Source organism: Antechinus flavipes, chromosome 2 (genome assembly GCF_016432865.1).
Source record: "Antechinus flavipes isolate AdamAnt ecotype Samford, QLD, Australia chromosome 2, AdamAnt_v2, whole genome shotgun sequence".
Taxonomy (NCBI): Eukaryota; Metazoa; Chordata; class Mammalia; order Dasyuromorphia; family Dasyuridae; genus Antechinus; species Antechinus flavipes.
This window is the reverse complement of record NC_067399.1, coordinates 676,519,642-676,547,033: the sequence shown is the minus strand read 5'-3', so window position 1 is coordinate 676,547,033 and position 27,392 is coordinate 676,519,642. Positions and strand designations below refer to the sequence as shown.

At 51.2% G+C, this 27,392-nt stretch overlaps 2 protein-coding genes across 3 annotated transcripts in view; one reads left to right on the top strand and one right to left on the bottom strand.

Moving 5' to 3' along the window:
• The window catches only part of DHX32 (DEAH-box helicase 32 (putative)), a 61,088-nt gene extending 40,525 nt beyond the window's left edge, over positions 1–20,563 (top strand). The window contains exons 5-13 of one of the 2 annotated variants that reach the window (XM_051982688.1): positions 186–558; positions 2,309–2,554; positions 3,622–3,721; positions 3,811–3,969; positions 13,497–13,688; positions 14,449–14,580; positions 17,722–17,909; positions 18,631–18,812; positions 20,160–20,563. In XM_051982688.1, the coding sequence (XP_051838648.1) occupies positions 186–558; positions 2,309–2,554; positions 3,622–3,721; positions 3,811–3,969; positions 13,497–13,688; positions 14,449–14,580; positions 17,722–17,909; positions 18,631–18,812; positions 20,160–20,349 (1,762 nt within the window). In that variant the 3' untranslated portion in view covers positions 20,350–20,563. Of the gene's footprint in view, positions 1–185; positions 559–2,308; positions 2,555–3,621; positions 3,722–3,810; positions 3,970–13,496; positions 13,689–14,448; positions 14,585–17,721; positions 17,910–18,630; positions 18,813–20,159 lie in introns of those variants that run through there. The other variant, XR_007951283.1, reaches the window with a different exon arrangement.
• A 15-nt stretch (positions 20,564–20,578) lies between these two features.
• BCCIP (BRCA2 and CDKN1A interacting protein) lies at positions 20,579–27,391 on the bottom strand. Its single transcript, XM_051982697.1, has 7 exons — positions 26,922–27,391; positions 25,403–25,477; positions 25,068–25,148; positions 24,476–24,568; positions 23,431–23,618; positions 21,844–22,012; positions 20,579–20,961 (listed from the first exon to the last, which is right to left on the bottom strand). The coding sequence occupies exons 1-7, from the start codon at positions 27,147–27,149 to the stop codon at positions 20,791–20,793; spliced, it is 1,005 nt and encodes a 334-aa protein (XP_051838657.1). The 5' UTR covers positions 27,150–27,391; the 3' UTR covers positions 20,579–20,790.
• Position 27,392: the final 1 nt, after the last annotated feature.

The window sequence follows — 27,392 nt, the reverse complement described above, 5'->3', positions numbered from 1 at the left end:
CTACTTATTTTTTATTTACTAAATAACTCTTGGGGAGAAGCGTGTCGGGGCTGGAGGGGACTCCGGGCCTCAACGTTTAGCGGGCAGACGAGCCTGGACACCTGCCCGCTCCTAGGGTTGTGTAATGTGCTCCCTCAGTGCTCCCATCACAGGGACCAGTGCTCACTCGCGTTTCCTCTGCCCAGGTTCTGTACAGACGAGATCTTGCAAAGAGAAATGATGTCGATTCCTTTTCTGGGCTGCTACGGGGTCATCATCCTGGACGACGTGCACGAAAGGAGCATCTCGACGGACGTGTTACTCGGGCTTTTGAAGGACGTTTTGCTGGCCAGGCCCGAGCTGAAGCTTGTCATTATGACCTCCCCTCCCCTGGTGGGCAAGCTCAGTTCTTACTACGGGGCAGTCCCTCACATCGAAGTGAGAAACGAGTCGCCCGTGGAGGTGGTGCACCTGTGCGCGACTCCCAAGGACCACCTGGTGTCCATCATTCAGCTGATCTTTGAGATCCATCACACCGGAGAGGAGGGCGACATCGCAGCCTTTCTGGCCTGTGAGCAAGTAAGTCCCATTGGCTGGGCAGAGCCATGTCCCAGGAGCGTCCTCGAGGCCCTGGGGTCCTGGGAACCCTCTGGGAGCCCCAGAAGCTGAGTCGCGGCTGACGGGGAGAAGCCGAGTGCCACCGAGAGCTGGCCACCCGTGGGCTGAGAGTTCCAACAGGCTGAGGTCAGGGCCGAGAGGTCTGTCCCAGGCCCCTGCCAGGAGCCTTTTCTCTCCAAAAGATTGTTCTGGTCCAGACTCGGCGCCCCGAGGCTTCGCATTCTGAGTCTTCGGTGCTCCGAAGGCAGCCATTTCCTAGCGTAAATGATGCCCACCTGAATGGGTGGGAAGGAGGATCTCCCTTGAGGCAAAGTCATTTCCCCCCCAGGCCACGTACTCTTGGCTCTAGGGAGCTCTGAGGCAAGTGCTGGAGAGGGACAAGTGGGCCGGCCTGGGTTTAGGAGGAAAACAGGGCTTGAGGAAGCCGAGCAAGCCCTCCTTGAGTCATGAGTGAAATGAGCACCATCGAGGGGCAGCCAGGATTTTCCTGGGACGGAGGAAGTAGAGTGATTGATGGAGGCAGAGCAAGGGGAGCTCAAGCTAACGGAGGGATTTCACATGTCGGAGAGCTCCGGGCTGAGTCCTGGCTGTGGATTCAGCTCTGCTGCCGCTTTGAGCCAGACGTCTCATCTCCAGGCCATAGGCCGTTTGTTGGAAAATGAATGAGGTGGATTAGATTGGGGGTGGCCCACAAACTCATTGAGATGGCCGTGCCCTGGCCGCCACTTCTCCTGCCGCCAGTGGGCTTAGGAACATCCGAATGGCCCCAATTAAGTGACGCTGTCAGCCTCTTTCTAACCCTAAACCCGGTTAGGCCTGAGGAGGAGGAAGCAAAGCAGAGAAGAAAGGCAGGGATTGAGAGGAGGGATTGGGACTCTCCTTTTGCAGCAGCTTTTTATGCAAATGATCCATCCAGGAGTGGGTAGTTCAGTCACTTCCTTAAGGAGGGAAGAATAATTGCAAACAAATTTTAAAAAAGAAAGAAAATCTTAGATTTTAAAGAATACATTTTTCCTCTATTTAAAGAACCTTATGGTTTAGGAACAAAATTCTTGTTAATTCTGTCTAATTATTTGCACCAAATTCATTTTTATTGCGTCACAAAACATACCTGCCATTCAGACATTTCCAGAAATAAGTGATCCTGTCTGATTGAGTAGCACAAGTCATCAAAAGCACTTTGCTGCTTGATTGTGTCGGGGGCATTTCGCTGCCTAACTAGGCCAGCAGAGCCCTTCCCACCGGGACCCAGATAGAGCACCTGCCCCGAGAGCACGCGAGACAGAAATCCTAGAGCTGTCCCACGGTTCTCAGCCCTCGCCCAGCACACCGAGGTCTGCATCAGAGAAGGAAGACTTCCTTTCCCTTGAGATGGCTTAGAGTTGGCTCAGAAAAAGGCCAAAGGGCAAGCTGTGTGTGACCCCAAGTGGGGGCCTCTATGGACCAGAGAAAAGAAAACATGTCATTTAGTCAACTAGCCAGTACGGCCTCAGCCACGGCTGCCGTCGGAAACGGTTTCCCATTCTTGTATTTTCTTTGCCTTTTTTCGGAGGTGATAGACTTTAATGGCGCCAGTTATGAGCGTTCTCTTCTGTCTGTCCGAGGCTGCCGGGTTATCATTTCACTTAATTAAAAAACACTCAATGATTCATAAGGTGAACTAATTTTTTTTTTTTTTTTTGCTCATGGATTGCATTATTTTTGACTCTAGGAAATTGAAAAAGTCCATGAGATTGTCTGTCAGGAAAGCTCTAACTTAAACCCAGATCTCGGGGAGTTGATGGTTGTCCCTTTGTATCCAAAAGAAAAATGCCTCCTGTTCAAGCCAAATGAAGACGTAGAAAAAAGAAGCCAAATTTACCAAAGAAAAGTGGTGCTGACGACCAGCTCGGGAGAGTCCCTGCTCCGAGGCGGCTCCGTCCGGTTCGTGATTGACGCGGGCCTAGAAAGGAGAAAGGTGAGTCTCACCCGAAGGGTCCCAGACACCAGTTGAGCCCTTTCTATGGCCTAGAGAGAAGCTGCCCGAGACAGTAAGGATCACAGTGAAAGGGCACAGGCCCACTAAACACGCACTAATTGACGCTCCTCTGCCTGCCACCTTTGCCTTGGCTAACGTACGGGGGACCAGGTCCGCTTCCCACTTCCCAAGCAGCTCTGCCTGTGCAGATGTGGGGGTTGGGCTCCTTTGAGGATGATCAGCATCTAAAGGCCTCAGCCACCCAGGCTCTGCCCTTTGTCATGCCGTGGTGGGATGGAGCCCTGGGCGCCCACCAAGCCCACTGGGACATGCAGGGTATTCCCTGGGAATAGCGTCTCTCCTCCCTCCAGAAAAGCAGCCTATTCTTCCATCTGAAGATGCCCGTCCTGTGTGCCAGGCCCAGAATCACTTCAGGGTACCAGGCAGGGCTCCTCATCTCCCGGCCTAAAGTAGTGTGACTCACAAGGCAGCGAGGGGTTGGGTTCTCCTAAAAACAGACTGGATTAATCATGACAGAAGAGATTCTTGGCTCACATCAGGTTGGAGGTGGAGAGGAAGGGGGGAGATAGAACAGCAGCTTAAACAGAAGTTCTCACCTAAAGTAGCAGGTCCCAGACTCACTCCTGGGAACCATTAAGGTTTGCTTGGTGAGGAAAGTCCCTCCTGCGGTGCCCCTGAAGGCCTTAACGAGTTGCCTAAGAGGTTCACAGACTGCCCAGGGTCCAGGCCTCTGCCTCAGAACCTTATGAAAACAGCCCCTGGAGCATCCTTCTGCAGTTGGCTTGGCTACAAAAGCCCCTTGGCCTGCTTCCTCTCCTCCCTCTGAGTCCCTTACTTCCCCAAGGGCAAGTACAGCACGCTGGGAAGGGCCGGACCCCCCCTGTGGGGTCCCAGCTCCCAGAGCCTTTCGGGCCGTGGATGGAAGGCTTGTCATTGGCACCTGAGGCCGGGAGAGGGGGCCGGGTAGCAGCTCTGGGTCTGGCAGCGCCCATCAGGACGGGCTCCCTCTCAGCTTGCCTGGGGCTCAAGAGTCTGTTTCTCCCCAGGTCTACAGGCCTAGGATCAGAGCCAGCTCCCTCATCTTGCAGCCCATCAGCAGGAGCCAGGCCGACATCCGCAAGCAGATTCTGGGCGCTTCGTCCTCAGGTACCAGGGGCCCTTGGAGCCAGGGGGGCACGGCGTACGCGGCAGGGGCCGGCAAAGGCAGCAGAGGCCTTTTCTCTGATTTCTTGCAGGCAAACTGTTCCGTCTGTACTCTGAAGAGTTTGCCTGCAAGGACATGAAGCCCCTGAAGGTCCCGGAGTTACAGGAGGCCAACCTGACCAGCCTGGTCCTTTTCCTGAAGCGCATCGACATCGCCGGCCTGGGCCACTGTGATTTCCTGAGCAGACCAGGTAGCGCGTCTGTCCATCTTGTTGCCATGTGTTGTTCACTGCTCTTGTTTCTAATCACTTCTTGATCGTGGTGAATCTGGGTGAATCCGGGCCATGGCAGGGGGGCAAGGGAGACCTCCTGACATCAGTGCTCAGGGGCAAGGAGTGTAGGTCCTGATGGAGAGCGGGAGGATCAGGGACCCCCCCATCCCTGGTGCACCTTTTCGTACAGTCCAGGTCAGACTGCATCCAAAGGAAACCAACGTTTCAGACTTAGGGCGAGGGTTTTGTAATGAGGTCAGGATCTCTGCTGTCCTGAGAGGGCAGCAAGGATTCTTCCCGAAATGCTTGGGGCCTCCCGGGCAGCTCGCCATCTCAGGGCTGCCTTCGGTACTAAAGCGCACCAGAATTCCCAAGGAAAAGTCTGGGGACAACAAAGGCAGGCAGCTGCACTCGTGGGACCGAGCGGCCTGTCCCCCTGGACCCTGGGAGCTCTCCACCTTGGAGGGCATGAGGCTCTCTCCATCAGGCTCACGTGCAGGGTGGGTTTTTGTGCCAGGCTCTCATAGCCTCCTTAAGGATTGCCCAACAGCAACCCCTGATTTGATGGAAAGAGAGGATGATTGGCCTCAAAGGGTGTCTGAAGGGCCCTCCGGCTCACCAGCTTTTCTTTCAAACTAAAATAAAGGTGTGATGGCCGGCCTCTCGGACACAGGTCAGAAGTTTTTGACCTTGTGTGGCTTCCAGGAGCCAAGGAGGTACTTCCCCAGCCCCAGGGAACGGCTTCTGCTCAGAGAAGGCTGCAGCTGGGATGACAAGGACATGCACTCGGCTGCTTCCTCTGCAGGCCCCGAACTGCCCTTTCACTGCCCAGATCTGCCCCGGCCCATCAGCCTGAAGTTCCTTGTTGAGTCTCAGAGCAGTTGTGCATCCTGGCTCTCATTTTTAAAAAATTAATAGTTTTTATTTTTCCAAATACCAAGATCATTTTCAAAATTCATTTTAGTTCCATATTTTTGTCCCTCCCTCTTTCCTCCCCTCCCCTTGCATAGACAGCAAGCAATCTGATACAGGTGAAATACGTGCAGTTCTTTTCACCATATTTCCATATTTGTCATGTTGTGCAAGAAAAGTCAGACCTAAAGGCAAAAACCAAGAGAAAGAAACCGACAAAGACGGCGTCCTCTGCTTTGAAACACCTCCAAGTCCCCACAGTTCTCTCCCTGAACGCAGATGGCATTTTCCATCCCAAGTGTATGGGAATTGTCTTGGATCACTGCATTGCTGAGGAGAGCCACGTCCTTCACACATAATCTTGTTATTACCATGTACGGTGATCTCCTGGTCCTGCTCACTTCTCTCAGCATCACTTCATTAGTCTTTTCAGGCTTTTCTGAAATCAGTCTGCTCATCATTTCCTATAGGATAATAATATTCCATTACATTCATAGACCACAACTTATTCGGCCATTCTCTAATAGATGGGCATCCATTCAGTTTCCAGTTTCTTGCCACTACAAGAAGGGCTGCCACAAACATTTGTGCACATGTGGGTCCCTTTCCCTCCTTGAAGATCTCTTTGGGGATACAAGCCTCTTTGGGGCTTTGTTCCAAATTGCTCTCCAGAATGGTTAGATCAGTTCACAACTCTACCAATCATGCATCAGTGCCCCAGTTTTCCCACATCCCATTTAACATTCATCATTATCTTTTCCTGTCATCGGAGCCAATCCTAGAGGTGGGAGGTGGGATCTCAGAGTTGTCTTAATTTGCATTTCTCTGATCAAAAGGGATTGAGAGCATTTTTTAATATGACTAGAAATGGCTTAAATGTTTTCATCTGAAAGTTGTCTGTTCACATCCTTTAACGATTTATCAACTGGGGAATGACTTGTATTTTATAAATTTGAGTCGTTCTCTACCTATTTTCGAAATGAGGCCTTTTATCAGAAACTCTGACTGGAAAAGTTTTTTCTCCTGAATCTCATTTTGTCCTAACTTCTGCTTCATTTTAAAAGAAATTCATTCCTTGGATTAGCCTCGGGGCCACGTCATGAAATGCTGAGCACTTGCACTTGCTAGAAATGCATGTCAGCCAAGTGAGGCGATCCAGCAACTGGGGGAGGTTGTGACTCAACAAACAACAAGAACTGCCCTTTATCTGTGACCCACCTGGGAAGTGGGTGGGTGCAGTCAGTCTTATCATCAACTTTTAGAATATCTTAATTGATATTCAGTGCTTTTGGGAAGGGGGCAGAGGGCTTTGAAATTCCCTCCTTCCATCTCTCCATCTGTGAGCCAGTGGGACGTGGTATTTTAAGCAGTTTAGATAAGTTTAGATAAGTGACTGGTCCACAGTCACCAGCTCATCAGTGGTGTGGCCAGGACTTGCTCCAGCTTCTGTCCCGGGCCTCGGCTGCTTCGTGTTCTAGGTGTGGGGCTGGAGCTTTCAGTGTGACCCTTCTTCATTTAAAACAAACACTTAGGGATTTTGTTTCTCCGGTGAGCTCTGACTCTTGGTCGCCGCCTTCCTTGGCCCCTCCGGGAGCTGTGTCCGGTGCTGTTGATCACCCCCTCTCTGCGTCGTCTCTCCCCCGTCTCTCCCCCATCGGCTTCTGAGGAATCCTCCCTGTCTAGCTCTTGCACTAACTTTACACAAGTGTTCCCTCTCTGTCTCTCACTTTTTCTCTCTTCTCTGTGTCTCCTTTTTTTCTCTTATCTCGCTTTCTCCTTCTCTCCCTCCCTTCCTTTCCATTCTTATTGTACCTCCTGAAAACTGGACCGTGACTAAAATCCTGAGGGAAATAATGTAAATGATCTTTGCTACTTGACTTTTAAAAAAGCCAACAGAACCTCAGAGTTGGGGCTTTTTTCCAGGTGCCTGACCCATTTCCTGGGCACATTAGCTAGACTTCCACGCTTCCAAAGAAATCCACTTGTAAAAGACTTTTCCACCCCATGGGCTGCAGAGATGGATGACCACCACCTGTCGCTTGTACCGTCTCTTGATTGTAGGGATCCATCTGAAGGTTTTCCATGGCCCCGAGGCCAGGACTGCCTCAGCCCCCTCCAAAAGGCTTGAGGACAAAGTCCAGGCCGCCACGGCCCCCCGAGACCGAGGAGCAGGAAGCCGGGTGCCCCCCGCGGTACGTTTTCCTTCTCGGCCCGCTCTTGCGCTTTCCTCCAGCCAGCGCCGAACACTGTGAGATGGCAGCAAATAAGCCGGGGACCAGGTTGTTGCAGAAGTAGTTTTGTGAGGCTTTGTTCGCCGGTTGGACTCTGTTTTGTGCTGTGCTAGAGGAAAATACATGGGATTAATTCTGACTCATCATTTTGGAAGGAAAAAGCAGGTCATGCTTGCAGCTGCTGCATTTAATTCAAGTTATAATTGAAATAAGCAAATGCAGCAAACTGGTTACCCTTTTCAGGATTCGTGAACCATACGAAAATGGATTTGGCATAACTGGGCCAAAGGCCATTAATTGAATTCATACAAATCCCTGATAGGAACATCTTTGTTTTTATCAGATAATCAGGGTCTTTTAGAGTACGCTGGAACAGAATGAAAAATGTAATTTGGGAGGCTACTAGAGGACTCTGTCTGCTCATTTATAAATCCCCAGATAGCCTTGATAGAGCTTTTGCGCATGTATCCTGTCGAAAGTTATGCAAGGCGTGCTAATAAATAGAACAGGGCGGGGAAGCAGCCAGCTGCCTGTGCATTCACTGGGCCTCGTGTCCATGACGCAGGCCCACAGCCCTCGGACAGAGGATGCTTAAGTGAGAGGAGGCTGGAGCCCCCACTTTATAGTCTTGTTTCGTGTAGTCATAATGAAGGAGCTGAAGGCTGGGAGCAGTCTGGGAAAGCACATTGCTTTCCACGTGGGAAGCCCAGAGCCAGCCCCCTTGTTGGACCCCGTGGCACTGCCCCCAGAGCGCTGGCAAGGAGCGAGGAACATGAGAGAAGAACCAGGGCCTGGTTTCTGGCTGAAAAGAAAACCTGACTTTCGTGAGATAAAAGCTTTAAAACTCCCAAAAAGATTTCCTTTGCAAGAGGAAGCCCAGCCCCCTAGTACTGGAGTAGATGGGCTGTGCAGACCCCAGTGGGCCGGAGACCACAATGGTGCTGCTGAAGGACGTCATCTTGGGGGAATAGGAGAAAAATGGGGCAATCCCAGCATTCTCAGAAGGAATAGGCCGCCAGCTCCTCCCTCGACGGCAGACACTCCCTTTTACCTTCCTTTGCAGCCCCATCCCCTCAGGACGATGGATCTGTCTGCAAGAATAAAACAACCCAAGAATCACATTTTCCTATAAATCAAGTGTATGCACACCATCTTCACAATCAATCAGAAAACATTTATTAAGCACCACCTGTGTGCCCAGGCCTGGACTAATGTGTAACAAGATGGATGAAACGGCTGCTCGCCTTCTCTTAGGAGCCAAGGTGATCGTAAAGACCAGAACAACTTCCTATGAGGTGTGATGCTTGAGACCAAGATCGCAAGAAGGCTGGTCAGTCTGGCCCAAAGAATGTCTGAAGGGAACAGTCTATAGGATTGAAAAGGCAGCTTGCATCTGGGCTATGAAGGGCATATGTTTGAGCCGGTGGTAATAAGAAGCCATCGGGGTTTATAGAGCAGAAGACAACCTGTTCAGCCCTCAACTTGAGTCTACAGTAAGAGAGCTGTGTACCACTAGTAGCTACTAGTGCCTAGGCCACCAGTTTTCCCTCTGCGAAAAGCACTCCTGACCCTTAAGTCCCTCCACTTCTCTCATCTGGGACCCAGTTTAGGACTCTATGATAATACACATTTTTAATTTAAAAAAAGCCTGCTTCCACGTACCCTTAGTGCCCCCAAATTGGACCCATCCACTCTATTATGGAGCCTGTGACAGAACTCCGTTAGCCCCTAAGGCTCACTCAGAAGTCTGGTGCCTAAGAAAAAGATGGGTGAGTGAATTAAAAAGAACCTCTAATTCTGACAATTTTTCATTTTCCTTTTATGCTTCCATTTTATTATGCCGTTCCTCCTGGAACATTTTGGTTGCTCGAAGCCTTTTTTCTGTTAATATTAACCTTCCCTGGTCTTTGGGGGAGAAAAAAGCTGAATCGGGAAATAATTAAGACTTTGGACATTGGTGAAATGAGATGGTGTTTGAATCTGTTTACTAATGTGTTGGAACTTACTTTGCTTATCTCAGTTGAAGGAAGCATGAGATAAAGACTGTTTGACTACGCCCATGTGATGTGTGGCACAAGAAGGAGATGTGTTAAAAAGCAATAATAATTTCTCTGTCTCTGACCAAGTCTCTATAACTCTTATCAAAAACTCGAATCTGGGCTCAGGCTATTTTTCTACCTCTTGAACTTGTGCTTAAGCATAATAAAACTTAGACTTTTTCCCTCTCTAAGTCCAGCATTTTGAGAGATTTATTCCGTAGCGGCCATCTACTTCATGAACTCAAAAAGGAAGTATTTCTCTCATAGCGCGTGTAAAGACCTGGAAGAAAGCTTACCTGGCCAATCCTGCACCATATGATGAATTGGAGGTTTCATTACTGACCTGTCCCACCCAAAAAAGTCGATGCTGTGGAAGGAAAGAGCGGATGGAGAAACAAGTAGGGAGTAGAGCACCTTTCACAAGAGATTCCAGCTTTGTTAACTTGTCCTTTCTCTAGTGAAACAAGTTCCAGGGCTGACTCTTGCTGTTGATCTCAGTAGGAAAGTCCCAGACTGATGGTATTGCCAAGCTCCCAGTGTCCGCCGCTGGAGCTCAGCCCCTACAGGACCGTCTCTCCACCCAAGGCTGCTCCCAGCATGGCAACTTGTGCACCCCGACACCCCACCAACTGACTCTATGGGCCCTCTTTTCCTTTGAGGCTTCCAGTGCCGATTCTCTGTGTAGTTCCTCTCTCACCGTCCAAATACGTTTTCTCCCCATTGAGATGGTCCAACCAGGGCGGGGAGTTTATAGCATCCATTCTCAGCAGCCCAGGCCGCTGCAGCGTTCTGCAGGAATCGCTGAGGAGAAGAAGAGGAGGGGAAATCTGTCCTTCCCAGAAGGAAATCCGAACCGATGCTTGTTTATTGCAGTTTCTTCTCCCCACCCAAGTGCAGTGGACTGTCTCTCACTCCACCCCCTAAAGCAGACTTTGGTGGTAACTAAAAAATCAGAGACTAAAGCTCTGTCTCTGCTTGTGCGGCCTGGAGCCTGCAAGCCACAGACTGGGGTACCTGCCAACGGTCTTCCAGCTGCCTCTCCTGTCTGTTCCAAGATCCTCCAGGCCTGTCACAGCGGACTACATGAGCTGACGTGGCCTAATCTGCCCTCCATTGCTCCTGGAAAGAGTGTCTTCATTCTCAGGCTTCCGCCTCCAGACCAAATCCCAGGCCTGTTTTCATGTGCACCCCACAGACTAGCCTATGGATTAGCTCTTTTTAAAAATAAAAGTTTTTCATTTCATTAAAAATTTCCCAATTATGTGTGAACAATGGCTAACATTTATTTTTTAAAATTTTGAGTTCCAAATTCTCTCCTCTTGCCCCTCTCTCACCCTTTGAGAAGGCAAGTAACATAGCAATTTTTATATGAAATCATGCAAAATGTATTTTCATGTTAGCCATGTTGCAAAAGCAAATATACACTCAAAAGAAAAATAAAATGAAAAAAAAAAAATCCACTTCAACCTCAGAATGATTTTTTTCTCTGGAGGTGGACGGCATTTTTCATGAGTTCTTTGGGATTGCCTTGGATCATTATATTGCCAAAAAAAACTAAATTTAGTAACAAAGTTCCTGTTGTTAAATACAGTATTCTCTTTCACTTTGCATCAGTTCACATCATTCTTTGCAGCTTTTTCTAAAAGCATCCTGCTCATCATCGCTTATAGGGCACAATAGGATCCCATCGCAGTCATACACCACAGCTCGTATGGCCATTCCCCAATTGATGGTTTGCCCCTCGATTTTCAATTCTCTGCTACCAATAAAAGAGCTGCAGACAACAGTTTTGTAGAAATAGACCCTTTTCCTTTTTCTTTGATGTCTCTGGAATACAGACCTAGAAGTGCCATTTCTAGCTCAAAGGTAAGTACAATTTCATAGCCCTTTGGTCTTAGTTCCAAATGGCTCGCCAGAATGGTGGAATCAATGCACAGTTCCACCAAGAGTGCATTAGCATCCCAATTTTTCCACATTTTCTCCATTGTTTGTCATTTTCTTTTTCTGTTATCTTAGCCTAGTCTGATAGGCATAAGGTAGGTAGTATCTTAGAGTTGTTTTAATTTGCATTTCTCTAATGAGTAGTTTTAGAGCACTTTTTATATCACTACTGATAGTTTGGGTTTCTTCCCAAAACTGCCTATTTATATCATTTGACCATTTATCAATTGGGGAATGGCTTGTATTTTTATAAACTTGACTCAGTTCCCTACATATTGAAGGGACAAGGCCTTTATCAGAGAAAGCTGCTGTAAACATTTTTTCTTTTATTTTCTAATTTTTGTTGCATTGTTTTGTTACTTTTTTATTTCATGTAATCAAAATGATCTATTTTTCTTCCTGTGATCCTTTCTGGTTCTTGTTAGGTCATAAACTCTTACTTTATCTACAGATCTGACAGGTAAACGTTTCCATTTTACCTTAATTTGTTATATCACCCTTTACATCTAAATCATTTATGCATTTTGAGCTTATCTGGGTATACGGTGTAACATACTGGCCTCTTGCCTAATTTCTTCCAAATTCCTTTCCCAACAATTTTTGTCAAATGGTGAGTTCTTACCCTGTAAATCTTGGATCTATCAAAACTAGATCGCTGTGGCCTTTTACTGCCGTGTATTTTGTAGATAATGTATTCCCTGGTCTACCATTCTATTTCTTTGTATCATTGTTTTCATGATTATAGTTTTGTGATATATTTTGAAATCTGGAACTGTGAGATTACTTTCACATTTTTAAAATTGATTCCCTTGATATTCTTGACCTTTTTTCTAGATGAATTGTAGTTGGGGTTTTTTTTCTAATTCTAGAAAATAATTTTTTAGTAGTTTGATTCCATAGCACTGAGTAAGTAAATTAATTTAGGCAAAATTAGCATTTTTTGTTATACTAACTCAGCCTATCCAGGAACAATTATTTCTCTAGTTCTTCAGATATTTGTGTGTGTGTGTGAAAAGTTTTGTTAATTGTGTCCCTGAGTTGATTTTGGCAGATACGCTCCCAAGTTTGTTGTCTGCAGTTATCTTAAATGGAATTTCTCGATCTCCTCCTGACTTATTTTTGGTAGTATAGAGAAATGATGATAATTTGTGGGTTTATTTTGTAGCATGCAACATTGCTAAAGTTGTTCATTTTTTCCCCAGATTTTCAGGTGATTCTCTAGAGTTTTTTTAAGTATCCTATCATATTATCTACAAAGAATGATAGTGTTGGTTCCTCGTTTCGTCTTTTTACTCCTTCGATATCTTTTTCTTCTCTTATTGCTGTAGCTAGAATTTCTTGTACAATATTGAATAATTATGGTAATTACTCCTGATCTTACTGGGAGGGCTTCAATCCCGGTTGTTGCACAGGCTCCGAGACCCATTTGGCCAGTGTCCTTTGTGGTCCTCGAGTCTTGAAGTCTTGGCTTCCTGCAATGACTGATCAAGGGCCCTTTACAGAATTCCCTGGATCAGTTATTTTTCATCTTTTTCCCCTTGTAAATCACAAGCAATTATAATCACCCTTTCTTACATTCCCATCATGGGAAGGTAAAAAGAAAATCTTTCACAAAAAAGTCAAGCAAGTCCCGCCTTGGCCAGATCCGGAAACCTGTGTGGCGGTCTGTGTGCCGAGCCTGGCCCCTCGGAGTCATCATTCTGAAAGTCTGGGCCCCTGAGCCTTTCCAGGGAGTCTGTGCTTGTTGTGTTAGTGTCCCCCGGCCCCTTTCCTCTGGGCGAGTGTGGCCCTTTCTGAGCCACAGCATCCCGTCACATACAGAGACCGGGCCCTCACTGAGGAGGCTCAGGAAAGCGGCTGCACGTGCTTTTGTCCAGATGGGACCGCTTCCTCCGCCTTGGACCTCCCCGGGGACACTGGCCTGGTGATGGTGTCACTGGTCCAGTCGCACGGGGGCACGCAGCTTGTAGAGCTTTCAGAGTGCTTCGTCAGGCCATGTTTGGGCCTGTTCCCCCCAGGTTCCTTTGTGAGCTCATTTGGGGTTTTCTTAGCAGAGACACTGGAGGGTTGGCCATTTCCCTCTCCAGCTTATTTTACAGATGAGGAAACTGAGGCAAACAATGTGACGTGACTTATCCAGGATCACACAGCTGGGAAGTGTCGGAGGCTGGATTTGATTTCATAGAGATGAATCTTGCCTCCAAGTCCAGCACTATCCCTTGTGCCACCTGGCTACCCCTCTGACTATGGATCATTTGGACGCTATTCTTCTTCTGAGTCCTTTTCCCAGGGGCAGCTGATGTGGCTCCCTGGAAGCCAGGAGGGGCCGGCCTTGGCCTCCCTGGAAGCAGCCGGCGGGAGATGCCCCCCTTTTCTCTTCCAGCTCCTGAAAGCTTAATGCAAGCGCTAGAAGACCTGGACTACCTGGCGGCCCTGGATAACGACGGGAACCTCTCGGAATTCGGCATCATCATGTCAGAGTTTCCTCTGGATCCTAAGCTGTCCAAGGCCATCTTGGCCTCTTGTGAATTTGACTGTGTCGATGAAATGCTCACCATCGCCGCCATGGTAACAGGTATGGCTGCGGTCCCTGTTTGTGTGAGACGCCATGTAGCAGGGGGGATGGGGAGACCCAGGCAGCTTTGTCCCAAAGGGCAAAGAGCCCTGGTATATTTGGAAACTAGTAGTGGAGGTAATATCAAAAGGGCAAGAATATTGTACTATTTACAAGAATGCTGTAGGAAGGAAGGGAAGAAAGGAAAGGAAGAAAAGGAAGGAGGGAGGAAGAAATGAAGGGAGAAAGAAAGAGAAAGGGAAGAAAAGAAAAAGAAGGAAAGAAAAAGGAAGGAATAAGGAAAGGGAAAGAAAAAAGAAGGAAGAAGGAGGGAGGGGAGGAAGAGATGGGAGGACGAAGGCAGGAAGGAAGGAGTTCTTAGAATGAGGGCTCGCTATCTCACTGCAGAAAGCAGACAGGGAGCCCACCGCTTCCATGTTGTGGTCTGGGGAGCCGACTTTAGCCGGCCTGCCCTCAGAACCCGCAACAAGGGGCTACTGCTGATTTTCTTCCAACTCCCCGATTGCCCTTTGGCCTCCTTTGGGATAAGTGAAGTGAGACTCAGACCCAAGAGTGACCCTTGACCCCTGCCCTCCTCGGGGTTTTAGGTTTCTCCTCTTTTTCCTGACCCCCTCAGCATGCCCTAGTGGGGGCAGCCCCTTCCCCGTGAGGCAGTCAGGAAGCTCCTGGCTGGGCTGTAGGATGTCCTGCCCCTGGGGGGCTGCCTCTCGGTGGGTTGGTACCCCCCAGGGCACTGAGCTGGACATTGTGTGTTGGGCAGCTCCTGACTGCTTCCTGCCCCTGCCCCCTGGCGCAGAGGAGGCCCGGCAGCGGAGGACGGACCTCTCCCACCCAGACGGAGACCACCTGACGCTCCTCAATGTGTACAAGGCTTACCAGGAAGCCAGCGAGAGTAAGTGAGTGCCGGGCAGTCCAACCTTGGGCCGCAGGTTTTTCCCACGGCCTTTTCCCCAGTTAGAGAGCGGGCCTTGTGGCCAGGGTGGAGAGCTGTGTGCAGGACATTGGGGTGGCTGCAAGTCCCCTCAGAGAATCCCCCGGCACACAGCAGGCACTTAATTAATGCTTGCTGGGTGGAGCTCTGGGGGAGGGGAGAACAGGAGGAAGGGGTGTCCTCCCAGAGCCCAGAGAGAGGTGCTGAGCTGGGGGGAAGGGGAGGGTGTCTGCAGAGAGAATATCGGGGAGCACACCCCGGTGAGCAGCAAGGAGCTCTGGGTCCAGCTGCCCACTGATCACTGAGCCTCTCCTGGGGCCCCCGGGGCCCGCCGGCCTCTGGGCTGCCTGGCTGCTCCTCCTGGAGTCACTCGATTGACGAGTGTGTGTTCAGTCCCCCGGGAAAAGCAGGGAAGACCCCCCCGGCCCTGCCCCCCTTTTCTGGAGCTTGTCTTCTGTCTGCCCTCCCCAGTGCAGTGATGGGGGCCGCTTCCAGCTGTGCTCTCACGGGGCCTTTACCACCGCCCTGGCTGGGACAAGCTCCAAGTGTCCTCCCTCTACCTTTGGGGAACCTGAGGCAGGCCGAGGTGAAGGAAGTTGTCCAGAGTCACCTACTCTTCGTGTCTGACAGTCCCCAACAAGGGCCAGACATGGGGGGAGACTGATCACATGGACAAACTGTTCTGGGGGTGGGGAGGAGGACTGATGGGTGCCCAAGAGCACAGACCCTGGGAGCAAGCTCAGGGGGGCATGGGCGGCAGGAAAGGGCGTGTGGGGCAGGAGACGGGCCTTATGTGCCGGGCGCCTGGCCCAGATGGTGGGGGGCCAATGGCCCGCGAGTGGGAGTGCATCAGCCCTGGAGAGTGCCCCCCTGGGGGGGATGACGGGGTGGCTGAACCACTGCCGGTGACCTGGAAGTCACAGTGAACCCGAGAGTGTCTGCCAGGTCTGCGGCGGGGCAGGTGGAACTCTACGAAGGCCAGCCTGGAGGCGGCCTGCGTGTCTGGTGACCCCCCAGACAGAATGGCATCAATGCCCAAGCATTCCCCGGGGCTTCCCGTGTGTGGCGAGCGCAAGGGGAGGGGGCTGAGCGTGCCGGGAGGCTGGCAGAGGGTCTCCCAGCTCAGGACGGAGAGCTGCTAGGAAAAGAGGAGCCCATCCAGCCTCCCTCCTGTAGCACCCACGCCCTCCCATGGCACCCAGGCCCTCCCACGGAGCCCATTCCCTCCCGTGGCACTTGGGCCCTCACCTCTGGTGCCAGCTTCTGGGCTTCCTGCAGAGCAGCTGCCCCTGGCCCAGGGCTAGATTCCCTTTTCACAGTAGATGGAGTCCCTGGATCCGAGGAAGGGCCCAGAGCTTCCCTGCATTTGAATGCAGCCTTGGGCTCCTACCCCAGCCCCCTGTGACCATGCTTCCACCTGGCCTCGAGTCTGGCCTGGGCCTGCTCTTGCTGGGTTATTTTCAGTTGTGACCGACTCTTCCTGAGCCGCTTGGGGCTCTCCGGGTGGAGTCTGTGGCCGGCTCTGACCTCAGGGAGATTGTTCCCTCTGAGCCCCTGCCACACTGGGCCCCAGCCCCGCTGCCCCTCACTATCGCTTAGCGGGGACCCTTCATCTCCCACTTGGGTGCCTTTGCCTGGCCGCCCCCCAAGCCACAAAGGCTCCCTCTGTCACCTTGTGCACCCCCTAGCCGTTCCCATCCCCCCTTTTCAGGTTACCGTTCACTTATGGCCTGGACGTCATGTTCCCCTTGGGCAGCGGCCGGGGCAGGGTCTGCCAGTCTGTGTTTGAATACCCAGCCTGAGCCCTTGGTCACTGCTGGGACCCTGAGTGTGCTAATGGAACAGGCTGGGGGAGGAGGCAGCTGAGGGCCAAGGGGGCCGGCCAGGAAGTGGGGGACGGGGGACCGGGCTTAGGAGCAGAGAAAGTAGAGGAAGAGAGTAAATGTCTTAAATAAAAAGCAACATGGCGGAGCGCTTCATTATTTTATTTAATCCCTGTTCTTCCTGAGGACCGAGCCGACTGTGAGTGGTCGTGGCGGGCAGTCTCTCACGGAGTTCATTTGCCCGTGCGGCCAGACCAGTTTCCATAGTGCAACACCTCTTGGAACGAGGGACTGAGGCAGTGGAATTGATAGAGACGATGGTTATTTAGCCTGGTGCTTAACAGTTCTCTAGTTCAGTGCCTGTCCTTGGTACTTACTACAGTTCTACCAGATTCACTCCTTTAAGAGAGCGTATATAAGCTGGGAGCCTCAGCCAGGATCCAGTCGGGGACATTCAGAAGCCAGAGAAGGCGGGCGGGAGTCAAAGTCCAAATCCTGTCCCCTTAAGTCTTGTCTCCTTTCCTGGGGCCCAGTTAGCTTTCCTAGAGGCCTCTCTCTCTCCTTGGTTCCGAGAGCTCCTGCCACTGGTCCTTTGCCTCCGCCAGCTTCAGCCTCCAGCTCCCTCCGAATCTCCAGCCTCTGAGAGCTTCTAATGGGCTTCTCCTTCTGGCCTGAGAGCTTCTTGCTTATATGCTGTGCACTGAGTACACACTAGGAAACCATTATTTGTTGTAGGATTAAATCAGTGCTCAACTAGATTTAACCACTGTCTCCTCAATTCCACTTAGTGCCTGGTTTCAAGTTCTGGCCCCTAACATCTCCTTGTTAGGGTTAAACCAGTCATCCTGAACCACACTACATTAGGTAATTATTGTCTCTATCGATTCCACTGACTTAGCGCCTTGTGAGAATCCTTTGTTTCAGGTTCAGAGTTCTGGCCCATGACATCACCTGGCCGGGGGGATCCCCACATTTCAGGGGGAGGAGAGGGAATTTCAGTGTAAAACTGGAGGGGGTGGGGGAGGAAAAGGAGACTAGAAGCCTGCTGTGTCTGAGCAGCCGTCCTCTTATCCAGGGACCAGGATTACAAAGAAGTCCCCTTTTCCCAGATCAAAGTTTGATCCCAGGTGGTGTGTACATGTTGCGGAAAGGGTCTTTGCCCCTCCAGGATCCGGTCACATCCTTGCCGTGCCTTCAGCCAGATGATCCTGAGCCAGCTCCTTCTGGCCTCCGTGGCTCGGGAGCTTTTCTCAAAGGCCTCTTGTCCCTTTTCCCTCAGACTTAGTGGAGAAATGGTGCGCAGATCACTTCCTCAGCTTGCCGGCGCTCAGGATGGCAGAGAGCATCCGCGACGAGCTCTTGGACATCGTCAAGCGCATCGAGCTCCCCTACTCTGAGCCGGCTTTTGGCTCGAAGGAAAACACCCTGAACATAAAGAAAGCTCTCATAGCCGGTTACTTTATGCAGGTAGGACTCCACAAGAGCCTTCATCTCGGTGGCACTGCCATCAGAGAGAAGAGAAAGCGGTTTAATTTAAGACTCCCAGGGCCGCTCGGTCTGATGGGAAGAGGGGAACGTCATTGTATCAACCACCAGCTTGTGTCCCTCTTAATGCAGTTTTAAATGTGGCACTTAACTGAGCTGTTCCTCTGTGCCTGAGGGGGATGTGTCAGTGAGGTCTGAAAAGGGGCCTTGAGGGGCTGCAACCAGGGCTGCAGGGGGTCAGTTCCTCCCAGACCCGGCCTTCTTCCTGGCCCATGGCCTGCGCTCTCTCCACATGCCCTCTGGCTCTGCAGTAGCAGCTCCAGAGCCGTGCTCAAGGATGCTCCAGTAGAGAATGCAGCCAAGGCGAGGGGACAGTCCGGGAGGGAGGGGATGGCCGCCTGAGCCTGGGTCTGGGGCAGGCGCAAGAGCTGCTGGAGACAGAAAGATGAGCCTTGGCATCTAGATAGGGAGGGGGTGGGCAGCGTGGGGCGGGGGTCTGTGCAAAAGAACCCGAGACTCCCAGGAGTTGGTGCAGCCCCGAGACAGGGGACTGAGCAAGTTCCTCCTGTCACCTCATCTACCTCAAGTCACTGGGGGTGTGGGTCGGTCTGTAAAGTGGAGAGCACTGGATAGCGCTGCTAGAAGCGTGTGACAAGTTCTGTGTGCAGGTGACCAGGATGCTCTGCTGTCCTTGTCCCCTCAGATCGCTCGGGATGTCGATGGATCGGGGAACTACCTGATGCTGACCCACAAGCAGGTGGCTCAGCTACATCCCCTTTCGTGCTACTATGACATGAAGAAGATCCCAGAGTGGGTGGTCTTCCACACGTTCAGCATTTCTGAGAACAACTGCATCCAGATCATCTCTGAAATCTCTCCCGAGCTGTAAGTGGGGCTGGCGCAGGGTTCTGGATCACTGGTCCCCACACTCTAGGCTCCTTGGGGCAGAAAGTCCTCCACCGTCCAACCCTAAACGCCTGTCCTTCTCCAGATGTGCCCCAAGTGACCGTATACCACCAGATGCGACAAACTTGTCATAACACCTTTCCTCCAAGCTGATTACATGATAGAGATTAGAGGGAGGGGGTCCTGGAAACTCAGTTCTCCCTCCTGCCAGAGCCTGCTGAAGGGCCCCGTCGCCTAAGGGGATGCTCACCAACAGCTAGGCTCAGGTTTCTCCTGGAGAACTCCAGTGAGGCCCCAACGGAGGTGGGACAGGAAGGACAGCTATCCCTTGCAGTGCTTAATGGGGACAGGAAACTCCGGGACAGCTTTAGAAACCTAGTTCCGCTCTCAGCTGGAAATAAAGTGGCTGAAGGACAGGTGGCAAAGTCTTTGCCAGAATACTCTCCCAGAAAATTCCCTGAAGCTTAATATCAGACAACCAGTCAGTTATATTCATGTGACACTTTATTAATAATTAATGTGATGTTTGGGATAAAAAGTATTTTGAAAACTTTTGTTCAAAAATAGTCCACTGACAACAAAATGCATAAGCAGCCTTAAGAAAATGGAGCCATTTTATTGGCCATGGCTCCCCCTGCAGGCCACTGGCCTCCACTTCCATGTGGCAATGGCGGAATAATGAAATGACTTTCCAAGGTTAGAACCCAAAGAGGTTTTAAAGACTCTGCCTTAAAAAAGGTATTTTCAATCACTGTCCCACCAGAGCAGGGCTGCTTTAGCTAGGTCTAGGAACACGATTCCTTTAAAAAAAAAAAAAAGACTTTTTAAACAGTTTCCGTGGTTTCCTTTGTAACCCAACGAAGTTTAATCTTTGCACTTTTAAAACCTTCTCAGAAGGTTGAGAGCCTCTGCCCAAAAGCCAGCCCTGAGAATAAGGGTTCCTGAGGCAGCAGGCCCTTTTTAACGTGCTGTCATCAGGGAGGCCGTTAGCTGGCCCTAAAAAACTGCAGAGAGAAACCGAGGGCGCTTCTCATGGCGCAGCCACCAAAAATCCTCCAATACCCTCCAGACAAAGAATCTTTAAGGAAATGGCCCATCCTCGGCTTTCCCAGCATGCTCGGTAAGGAGTGTCCGTTTGCCCTCCAAACCCACGTGGAGCGCCTGACATCGGTTCTGCGTCCGGTGGACCGCGTGAGCTCGGTTCAGTTAGGGAGCTCTGCGGAGTTTGACATTTATCGCTTACCAAGGACCTCACCGTTTGGGTGAATAAATGACGTGAGTTCCAACCTTCTTTAAATCACCGCCTTTCTTCCTTTGCTCCCACAGATTCATGCAGTTGGCGCCACCATATTACTTCAGTAATCTGCCTCCTAGTGAGAGTAAGGATATTCTGCAGCAAGTGATCGATCACTTATCGCCCATCTCCACGGTGAAAAAGGACCAGAAGCCGGGCAAAGAGAAAATGTGCGAAGAGTGCCCGGAAGCTGCTGCCGAACCGCGGTGCGTCATTCAGTGACTCTGAAACCTTAATTCTACCCGTACACACTAAACAGGATGTGCAATAAACACCCAACGTTAATCATTGTAGTGGTTTGTCAACATGAAGGATGTACAGAGACCTAACCGGAGGCGAGACAAACCAGCCGGCCGAGATATAATTTTGTACAAATAAAACGCTTTGTACATCGTTCAAGCAACCTGAATAAACAGTCGTTGCTCAGTTTTTAAAATTCCTAGCCTGTGTGTTATTTCTTTTGGAGTAAGGAATGAGCTTTTAATGAATGTTACACAAGCCCAGGGTACATTTGACCAAAAAGAAAAAAGGAGATTTGTAAAACCCAAATATTAAGGCCATGGTGCCGGAACCAACCAGCACCTGTTATATATGGGTTCTCAAAAACCTTCAATCTCCAGCAGGTCCATCAGGAAGCGAGCCCCTCGTGGGTGGCAGACGTGCCTAGATAGACAGGTACTCGCGGAGCGCCTCCATAACCGAGCCCATCCTGCTGGCCGGAATCACCATGACCGTCCTCAGGGGCCTCATGGGTGAGTCGTCAAAAGACCAGCTGCCCCCCAGCGCCAGGCCGCTCTCCTCCTGCACGCAGTAGGTGAATTTCAGAAGGGCTTTCTAAGGCAAGAGAAAGGAACCGAGTTAGCACGCCTCCTCCCCGACCAAGAAAGGTCCAAGGGCCACAGCAGCCAATGAGCCAGGATTCTGGGTACACTGCAGGCTGCCCCCGGCCTCATGCCGCTGACCCCCGAGAGCCGGGCCCCCAGCCCTCACTCTGCTCTAAGGTTTGGTCAAATCCCTGAACTCCAGCCTCAGTGTGCCAGTTTGTAAAGTGGGGATAAAAACAGCACCTACCCCCTATGCATTTCAACCTAAAATTCCTAGCTGTTTGTTATAAGTTCCCACTTTAAAAGTGAGAGTAGGTGACCCTGGGCCAGCCTAATGAAGAAAGCCACAGGCTTACGAGATTAAGATTCAAGTTGTCCTCTAACAGAAGCCATCTCTCACCCTACAAGTCCTCCCTCCCTTCTCTGTCCTCGCCCTCTCGTCCGGGGGACGCCAGGATTGGCTTTGAAGGTCTCTGGGCAAGGTCTCCAGACACCTTCAGACAAGGCTTCATGCCAATCTCCCACTTCCCATGAGAGGAGGACAAAAAACCCAGGTTCAGACACTCCTTCAGCCTATGGTGGAGGCTGCTCAGGGTACTCTCCATCCATCTGGACAAGCAATAGAGACAGACCCTCCGGGCTCCAGGACTTAATTCCCTGGTATGACAGTCAGGTTACCATAATGACTTTTCATATGTGACCAACAACCAAAGGTACAGACTTTGGGTACGGCAGCCCATCCCTAGAGAAGTGACTTCCTTCTCATAGAGAACTCACTTCCAGGAGCAAACTCCCTCAGACGATGAGGCCTTTGGAGTTTAGAATGAGCGGTCGGCCCAGAGCAGCCTGGGGCCCGGCCCTCCCGGTGCCCTTTTGTGATACCCAGGCTTACCTCATAGAAGAACTCCTCCTCTGCATTGGCGAACATGAGCTCTTCTTTCCGGGGCACGTTACCCTTTTTCCTGGAATTAGAGACCTCTTGGAATGTCTTGCTGATCAGGAGATAGTAGTAGCATTTCCCACAAGGCTGGTTGGCCTGCTGGGCCTCCGTGAGCTCCTTCCTGCAGAGCGAGGGGCACACGGGAGCCATTAATGCCTGTGAGAGAACCACCCAGCATGCACTCTGCTACTGATATGCCCGGGGGATGCAGGTGAGGGAGTTAAAGTAGTAATAAAACTTAGATTTCCAGCCAGCCAGGAGTAATCCTGGCAACAGGAAAGCCTTCAGCCTGAGTCCACTGTGGGGAGGGACTTTCTGGGCTGGGTCTGAGGGACTGGGAACCCAGGTTTAGGAGGGTACTAGAGACCCCGGCATCCACACCCTGAAACACTTAAGTTTCAATACATTAAAATAAATACCGGAAGGAAAAAAAGCTGGTTGGATGACATTCTCGTTTTTCTAGGCAAGAACGCAAAAGGGAAGGAAATAGGCATTGATGGACACCTACTGGGTACCAGGCACTGTGCTAAGGACTTCTCAAATACTATACCATGCTGTTATTATCCCCCTTCTTACAACTGAGCAAATGTGGTCAACCCACTAGGAAGTGTCCAAGGCGGGATTTAAACTTGGGTCTGCCCGACTCGGTGCCCTGTGGCATATCCAGCTGCTGCCAAGATCTGCCCATCCCGACCCCCCACTTATTCCCACTGGAATCCTGGCTCTGAGGGACATGGAGCATCTCAGACCCAATGAGCCCGGATGGCATGAAGCCCGCCTGACCAAAAGACAAGTAGCAAAATGGGGGAACAGGATGAAGGGAGAGATGGGCAGGGAGGCTCCCAAAGGGGGTCCCACACCCACAAAGTAACCAAAAGAAAAACTAGAAACGGCCAACAGGCAGCCGCCTCCTCACTGATCTCTGACCCTGGATCACCAGCTACACCACCTCAAGACCCCACCAGAACACCAACAGCAATCAGAAACTTTTCTGACAGACATTTATATTTTATGCTTTCCATTACCTAAATGTGGCCATTAAAAAAGCATCTCTGAAGCCAGAGATCTGGTTTTATTGTTTTCAGATCAAGCACTCCAGGGGAATTTATTGTTCACGACTGCATCTTATTATTTTTTTAACAAGATTCACTGTTCTTATATATACAAAAGAATCTGTATATTTAGTTGATGCACACCAAAACAAAGATTTTAGCCTTTTTAATGGAAAGCTATTTCTGATATATGTGGAGAGGGGTCATTATCAATTTAACGGAGTAAGAAATAGCAATTGAACCTAAAATTGAAGTCTTTTCCCCAAAAAGGATCATGCTAAGATTCTATAAGCAGGGAATGAAGTGATTCTAGCTACAGCTCTCCCGGTAAAGGCCAACTCGCCACATCAGTCCTACTACTTTCATTCCTCCGAGCTACTTCTCAATCCCCGGCAGCCTTCTCTCTCTCTTCCTTTCTGCATCAACACATTTCCATTTAGATCCCATTTCTGAAACCATTTGGAAGTGACTTTAGAAAGTCTCTTACTGCAGCTGCTGGTGCATGGGCAGAGCGATCTGGGGCGGGACATTAATGAATCTCTCACTCAGCAGGAAGCCCACAGGCTTGGTAGCATCATTTAAGAGCTTATCCAGCTGTTCGACCACACTCTGCTCACAGTTCTTCTCACAGACGCTCAGAATCAACTCCTTAATTTGTTCGGCACATTCGGTACCCTGGAAATCGAAAAGAAGGTTTCCTCTATATTAGAGACCGGCCACGGACATGGGAACGCTTCAAATTCGGCTCTAACTCCTTCCAAGGGCCCGCTCTGGTCTCTAGGGGACATTCTCTCCGGCCCCTCTGGTGATTACTGAACTACTTCTCAAAGGAACCGTGGCTGGGGATTTACCGATTACCCAGTCAGTGACAGGGAGGGGCTTCTGAATTATCCCTAGAGCCTGAAAGGTGATCAGAATCTAAGTTAGGAACAAGCCACCTCTTGTCATCTCTACCTGCTAGCTTCCCAGGGTCCTCCAAGTCCCAATAACAACCCCATTTTCTTTCCCAATTGTCTCCTACTTATCCTCTATCCACTTGCTTTGTACGTATGCTTGCACGTGATATCCCCCATTAGCCTATGAGCCCCTGACCAGTCGGGTCTGTCTTTTACCTCCTTTTGTGTCCCCAGCGCTTAGCACAGTGCCAGAGCTTAAATAAATGTCTCTTGACTGACTAAAACAAAATGAAGGGTGACATTAATGATAAATGACAACAAAATGAAATGTCACCAATAAGCTCACTGACCTTAATGGGAAAACCCCCCAAATCATAAATATTAACATCCCGCCTGTACCAGGGAGCCCCGAAAACCAGGGCTCAAGAGCAGAAATGTGGCCAGAACAAGCCAATGTTTAACCCAACCACTTTAAGAAGCGATTTCGCTGCACCATGCAGAAAAAAATCCCGCTATCTACTGACTGCAGGTAATGAAAAAGTGTTTTCAGAAGGAATTACAAGAGCAGACACCAATGGAATTGGCAGTAATGCCTAACGGGAAGGGTCCCATTCAGACACAAGCCACAGAGCTGACCTTTCTTTCGGTTAAATTCAAGAGGCTTATGAAACCGAAAATTTCCTCTTCTTCAGCATCCTCTTCATCGCTTTCTTCTGGAACATCTGTTTGCTATTTGAAAAGGAGAGATGTTCTAGATTGGGTTTGGAAGAATGAAATTAGGAATGGGGCAGTCAGAGTTACGGCTGATGTGTCGTCACGTAGGTTTTCCAAAACGTGTGACTTGGAAGGTTCCAAGAACCTGCTCAGTCAGCCAGACCCACCAGGAGGCTCAGTGACTACCAGCCCGTCTCTTCCTTTCTAAAAGGTTATTCGGCAGAAAATGGCATTTTAACTGGCATTAAAATCCACTTAATCTCTGGCCTATTCCTTTACTTTGGAATGAAAGGGGCAGGATCACGGCCGCCTCCGGTCCTCTCCTTCCCTCCGCCCTGTTCCTCACTCTCTCCTTTCTGGGTCACCCCCCCTCCCTTGGGATACAAAGGCACGAATGCCCACAACATGGGCAGAAGAACAGGCCAGAACTGAGAGGGGGAGGCCACATGGCCGCCGGCTCTGACCCAGCTTCCACACAACATCCCGGCAATGGGAAGGAAAGGCTCCCTCTCACCTTGATGACGCTGCCAATGTGGTTCTGCTGTATTAGGAGATTGGTGAGCTCCCCGACATTCACGGCAGCCTTGAGGAAGAGCTGAAAACAGACAGAAAACAATCTCAAGCCTAAGAGGCTGCAACATTTAAATTAAAACAGTTATAATGGGACTAATTCTAACATTAGACGTAAAATAGACAATGGCAGGTGCACCATTCTCCCGTCCCATAAATTCTATTCCAGGTATTCTGAGCTTAACATTCTGACACAAACTTCGCTTTAGAATTGAAGGTTGGGATCTGTTGTCGTGAAGAGCTAAACTCAAGCGCGCTGCGGTCTCCGGCCTTTCTTACCTGTTGCAGTAATTTCTTTATTCCATCAAAGTCATTACTCGAGATAGAATGAGCTTCAAATTCAATGTTCACCTCCTACAAAGGATGCAGAGGACACGGTCACACGGCATGGAAGCCCAGGCTCACCCTGGCGGCCGCCCGGGCCCCCCAGCCAAGGCCTCCAGACAACATCTCCCGCCTCCTCGGGGACAGGCTGACCAAGCAGAACTCAAAGCCATTGGGGTCCAGAGAGTCACTTCTCCATTTCTCACATCAAGGCAATCCCCAGGGGCTTTTCAGCCCCAACCCTCCCAGCTGGAGCACCCGCCTCCTCCCAGGACCGCCAAGGCCCCAACATCCCCCCAGGAACCACCGGAGGCGCCTCTGGTCAAACCTCAGCAAGGCCCGTGGATGTTCCTGCAGTGCTCTGGCTCTTAGGAGGCGCAGCGTCCTGCCCGGCTCAGGCCGGCCTCCCACCCACACAGATCTGCTGGGTCCCCCCTCAAAACTCTGCCCAGGGACCCTCGCCATCCCCTGCGCGCCCTCTCCCTCACACGTCTGTTCTCTGCTGCCATCTATAAGCACAGCAAGGCTACACGCACACTATACAATGTATGCACACACGTATGCAGCACATCCATGCACACACTACACACGTGCACCACAGTGTGTGTACACACACGCACCAACACATCCGTGTGTACACCACAGGTGCTGGCTGCGCACACACATACAAAGCATCCATGCACCCACTACACTGTGCACCCACACGGACACCCTACAATGCACGCGCGCACACGCACAGGGGTGTCTATGTACATACACTACAGACAACACTCTACACACACACAAGCGCACGCTTCTGTCTCCGTAACCCACGGGGGAAGTGGGTCCGTGATCCACGCACAAACACCCTCTCCATGGACACCCGGCACACGTGTCCACACAACACGCACATGCCTACAATCCCACTCACACACGCGTGTGCACATGTTACAATACACGCATGCGTACACAGACTTGCAGTCCGCACAGAGCTCGGCGCCTCACGGCACCCTCCGCGGGACACAATCTGCGCCGAGCGCGGCGCGCACAGACCCCAACGTTAAGCCAAGCGCACGCCTGCGCAGCCCGCGCCCCAATGTGGACGCGCCTCTCCACACACGCCGCCGCGCCCCCAACACTGCTACCTACCCACGAGGCACCTACGCACGCGCGCGTTACGGGGGCACCCGACATACGCCCACGAGCACAAACCCGGAAGCAGCGCGCCCAGCCCTACACAGGCACCCGTGCCCTCTCGGTCACTCGGAAGGCAGCTGAGGATGGGGGAGTGGGGAGGGACACAGCCGGCTTTCCTCAGGACCCCGGCCCTTCCCTTACCTTGCCTCAGTTTCCCCCTTGTAAAGGAGAGAGCCCACCCAACCCCACCAGTTCCGGAGCGCTCCCGAGCCGCCCCCCGCGTGCCAGGCCAGAAGCGAACGGGGGGAGACCTCCTCCCCGCCAGGGGCAGACGCGGTGACGTGGCCCCCCCACACACCTGGTTGACGAGCTCGTCTTCCTCGTCCTCCTCGTCACTGCCGCCGCTCTCTTCGCAGCTCTCGTCGGTGTCCTCCGGCGTCTCCTCGCGCCCCTCCCCGGCCCGAGCTCCCGGTGCCCGCGGGTGCCGGCTGCCCAGGGCACGCTTCTTCGCCTGGGACGCCATGCTGCCCCGCTCCCACTGCGGCTGCGCAGCTGCTTCCGGGTTAGGGCTTCCGGGGCGGCTCATGCGGGGAGGCGGGGGGAGTTGTTGGCGTAAAGGCGGAGGAGGATTGGGTCTAGGGCGCTTTGGACTCTGTCAAGCTGAGAGACCATGTCCCGAACCGTTTTGGTTTGTTGGACGTAGCTGCTCCTAGCTGCGCCGCGACGGGTTTGTTTTCTCCCCCCGCGTCCCGACAGTGGTTCGCTCCTTCGGAGGGGAGTGAGGCATCTTGGAGCTGACGGAGGACGGATTTGCGCGTGCGCCTACGTC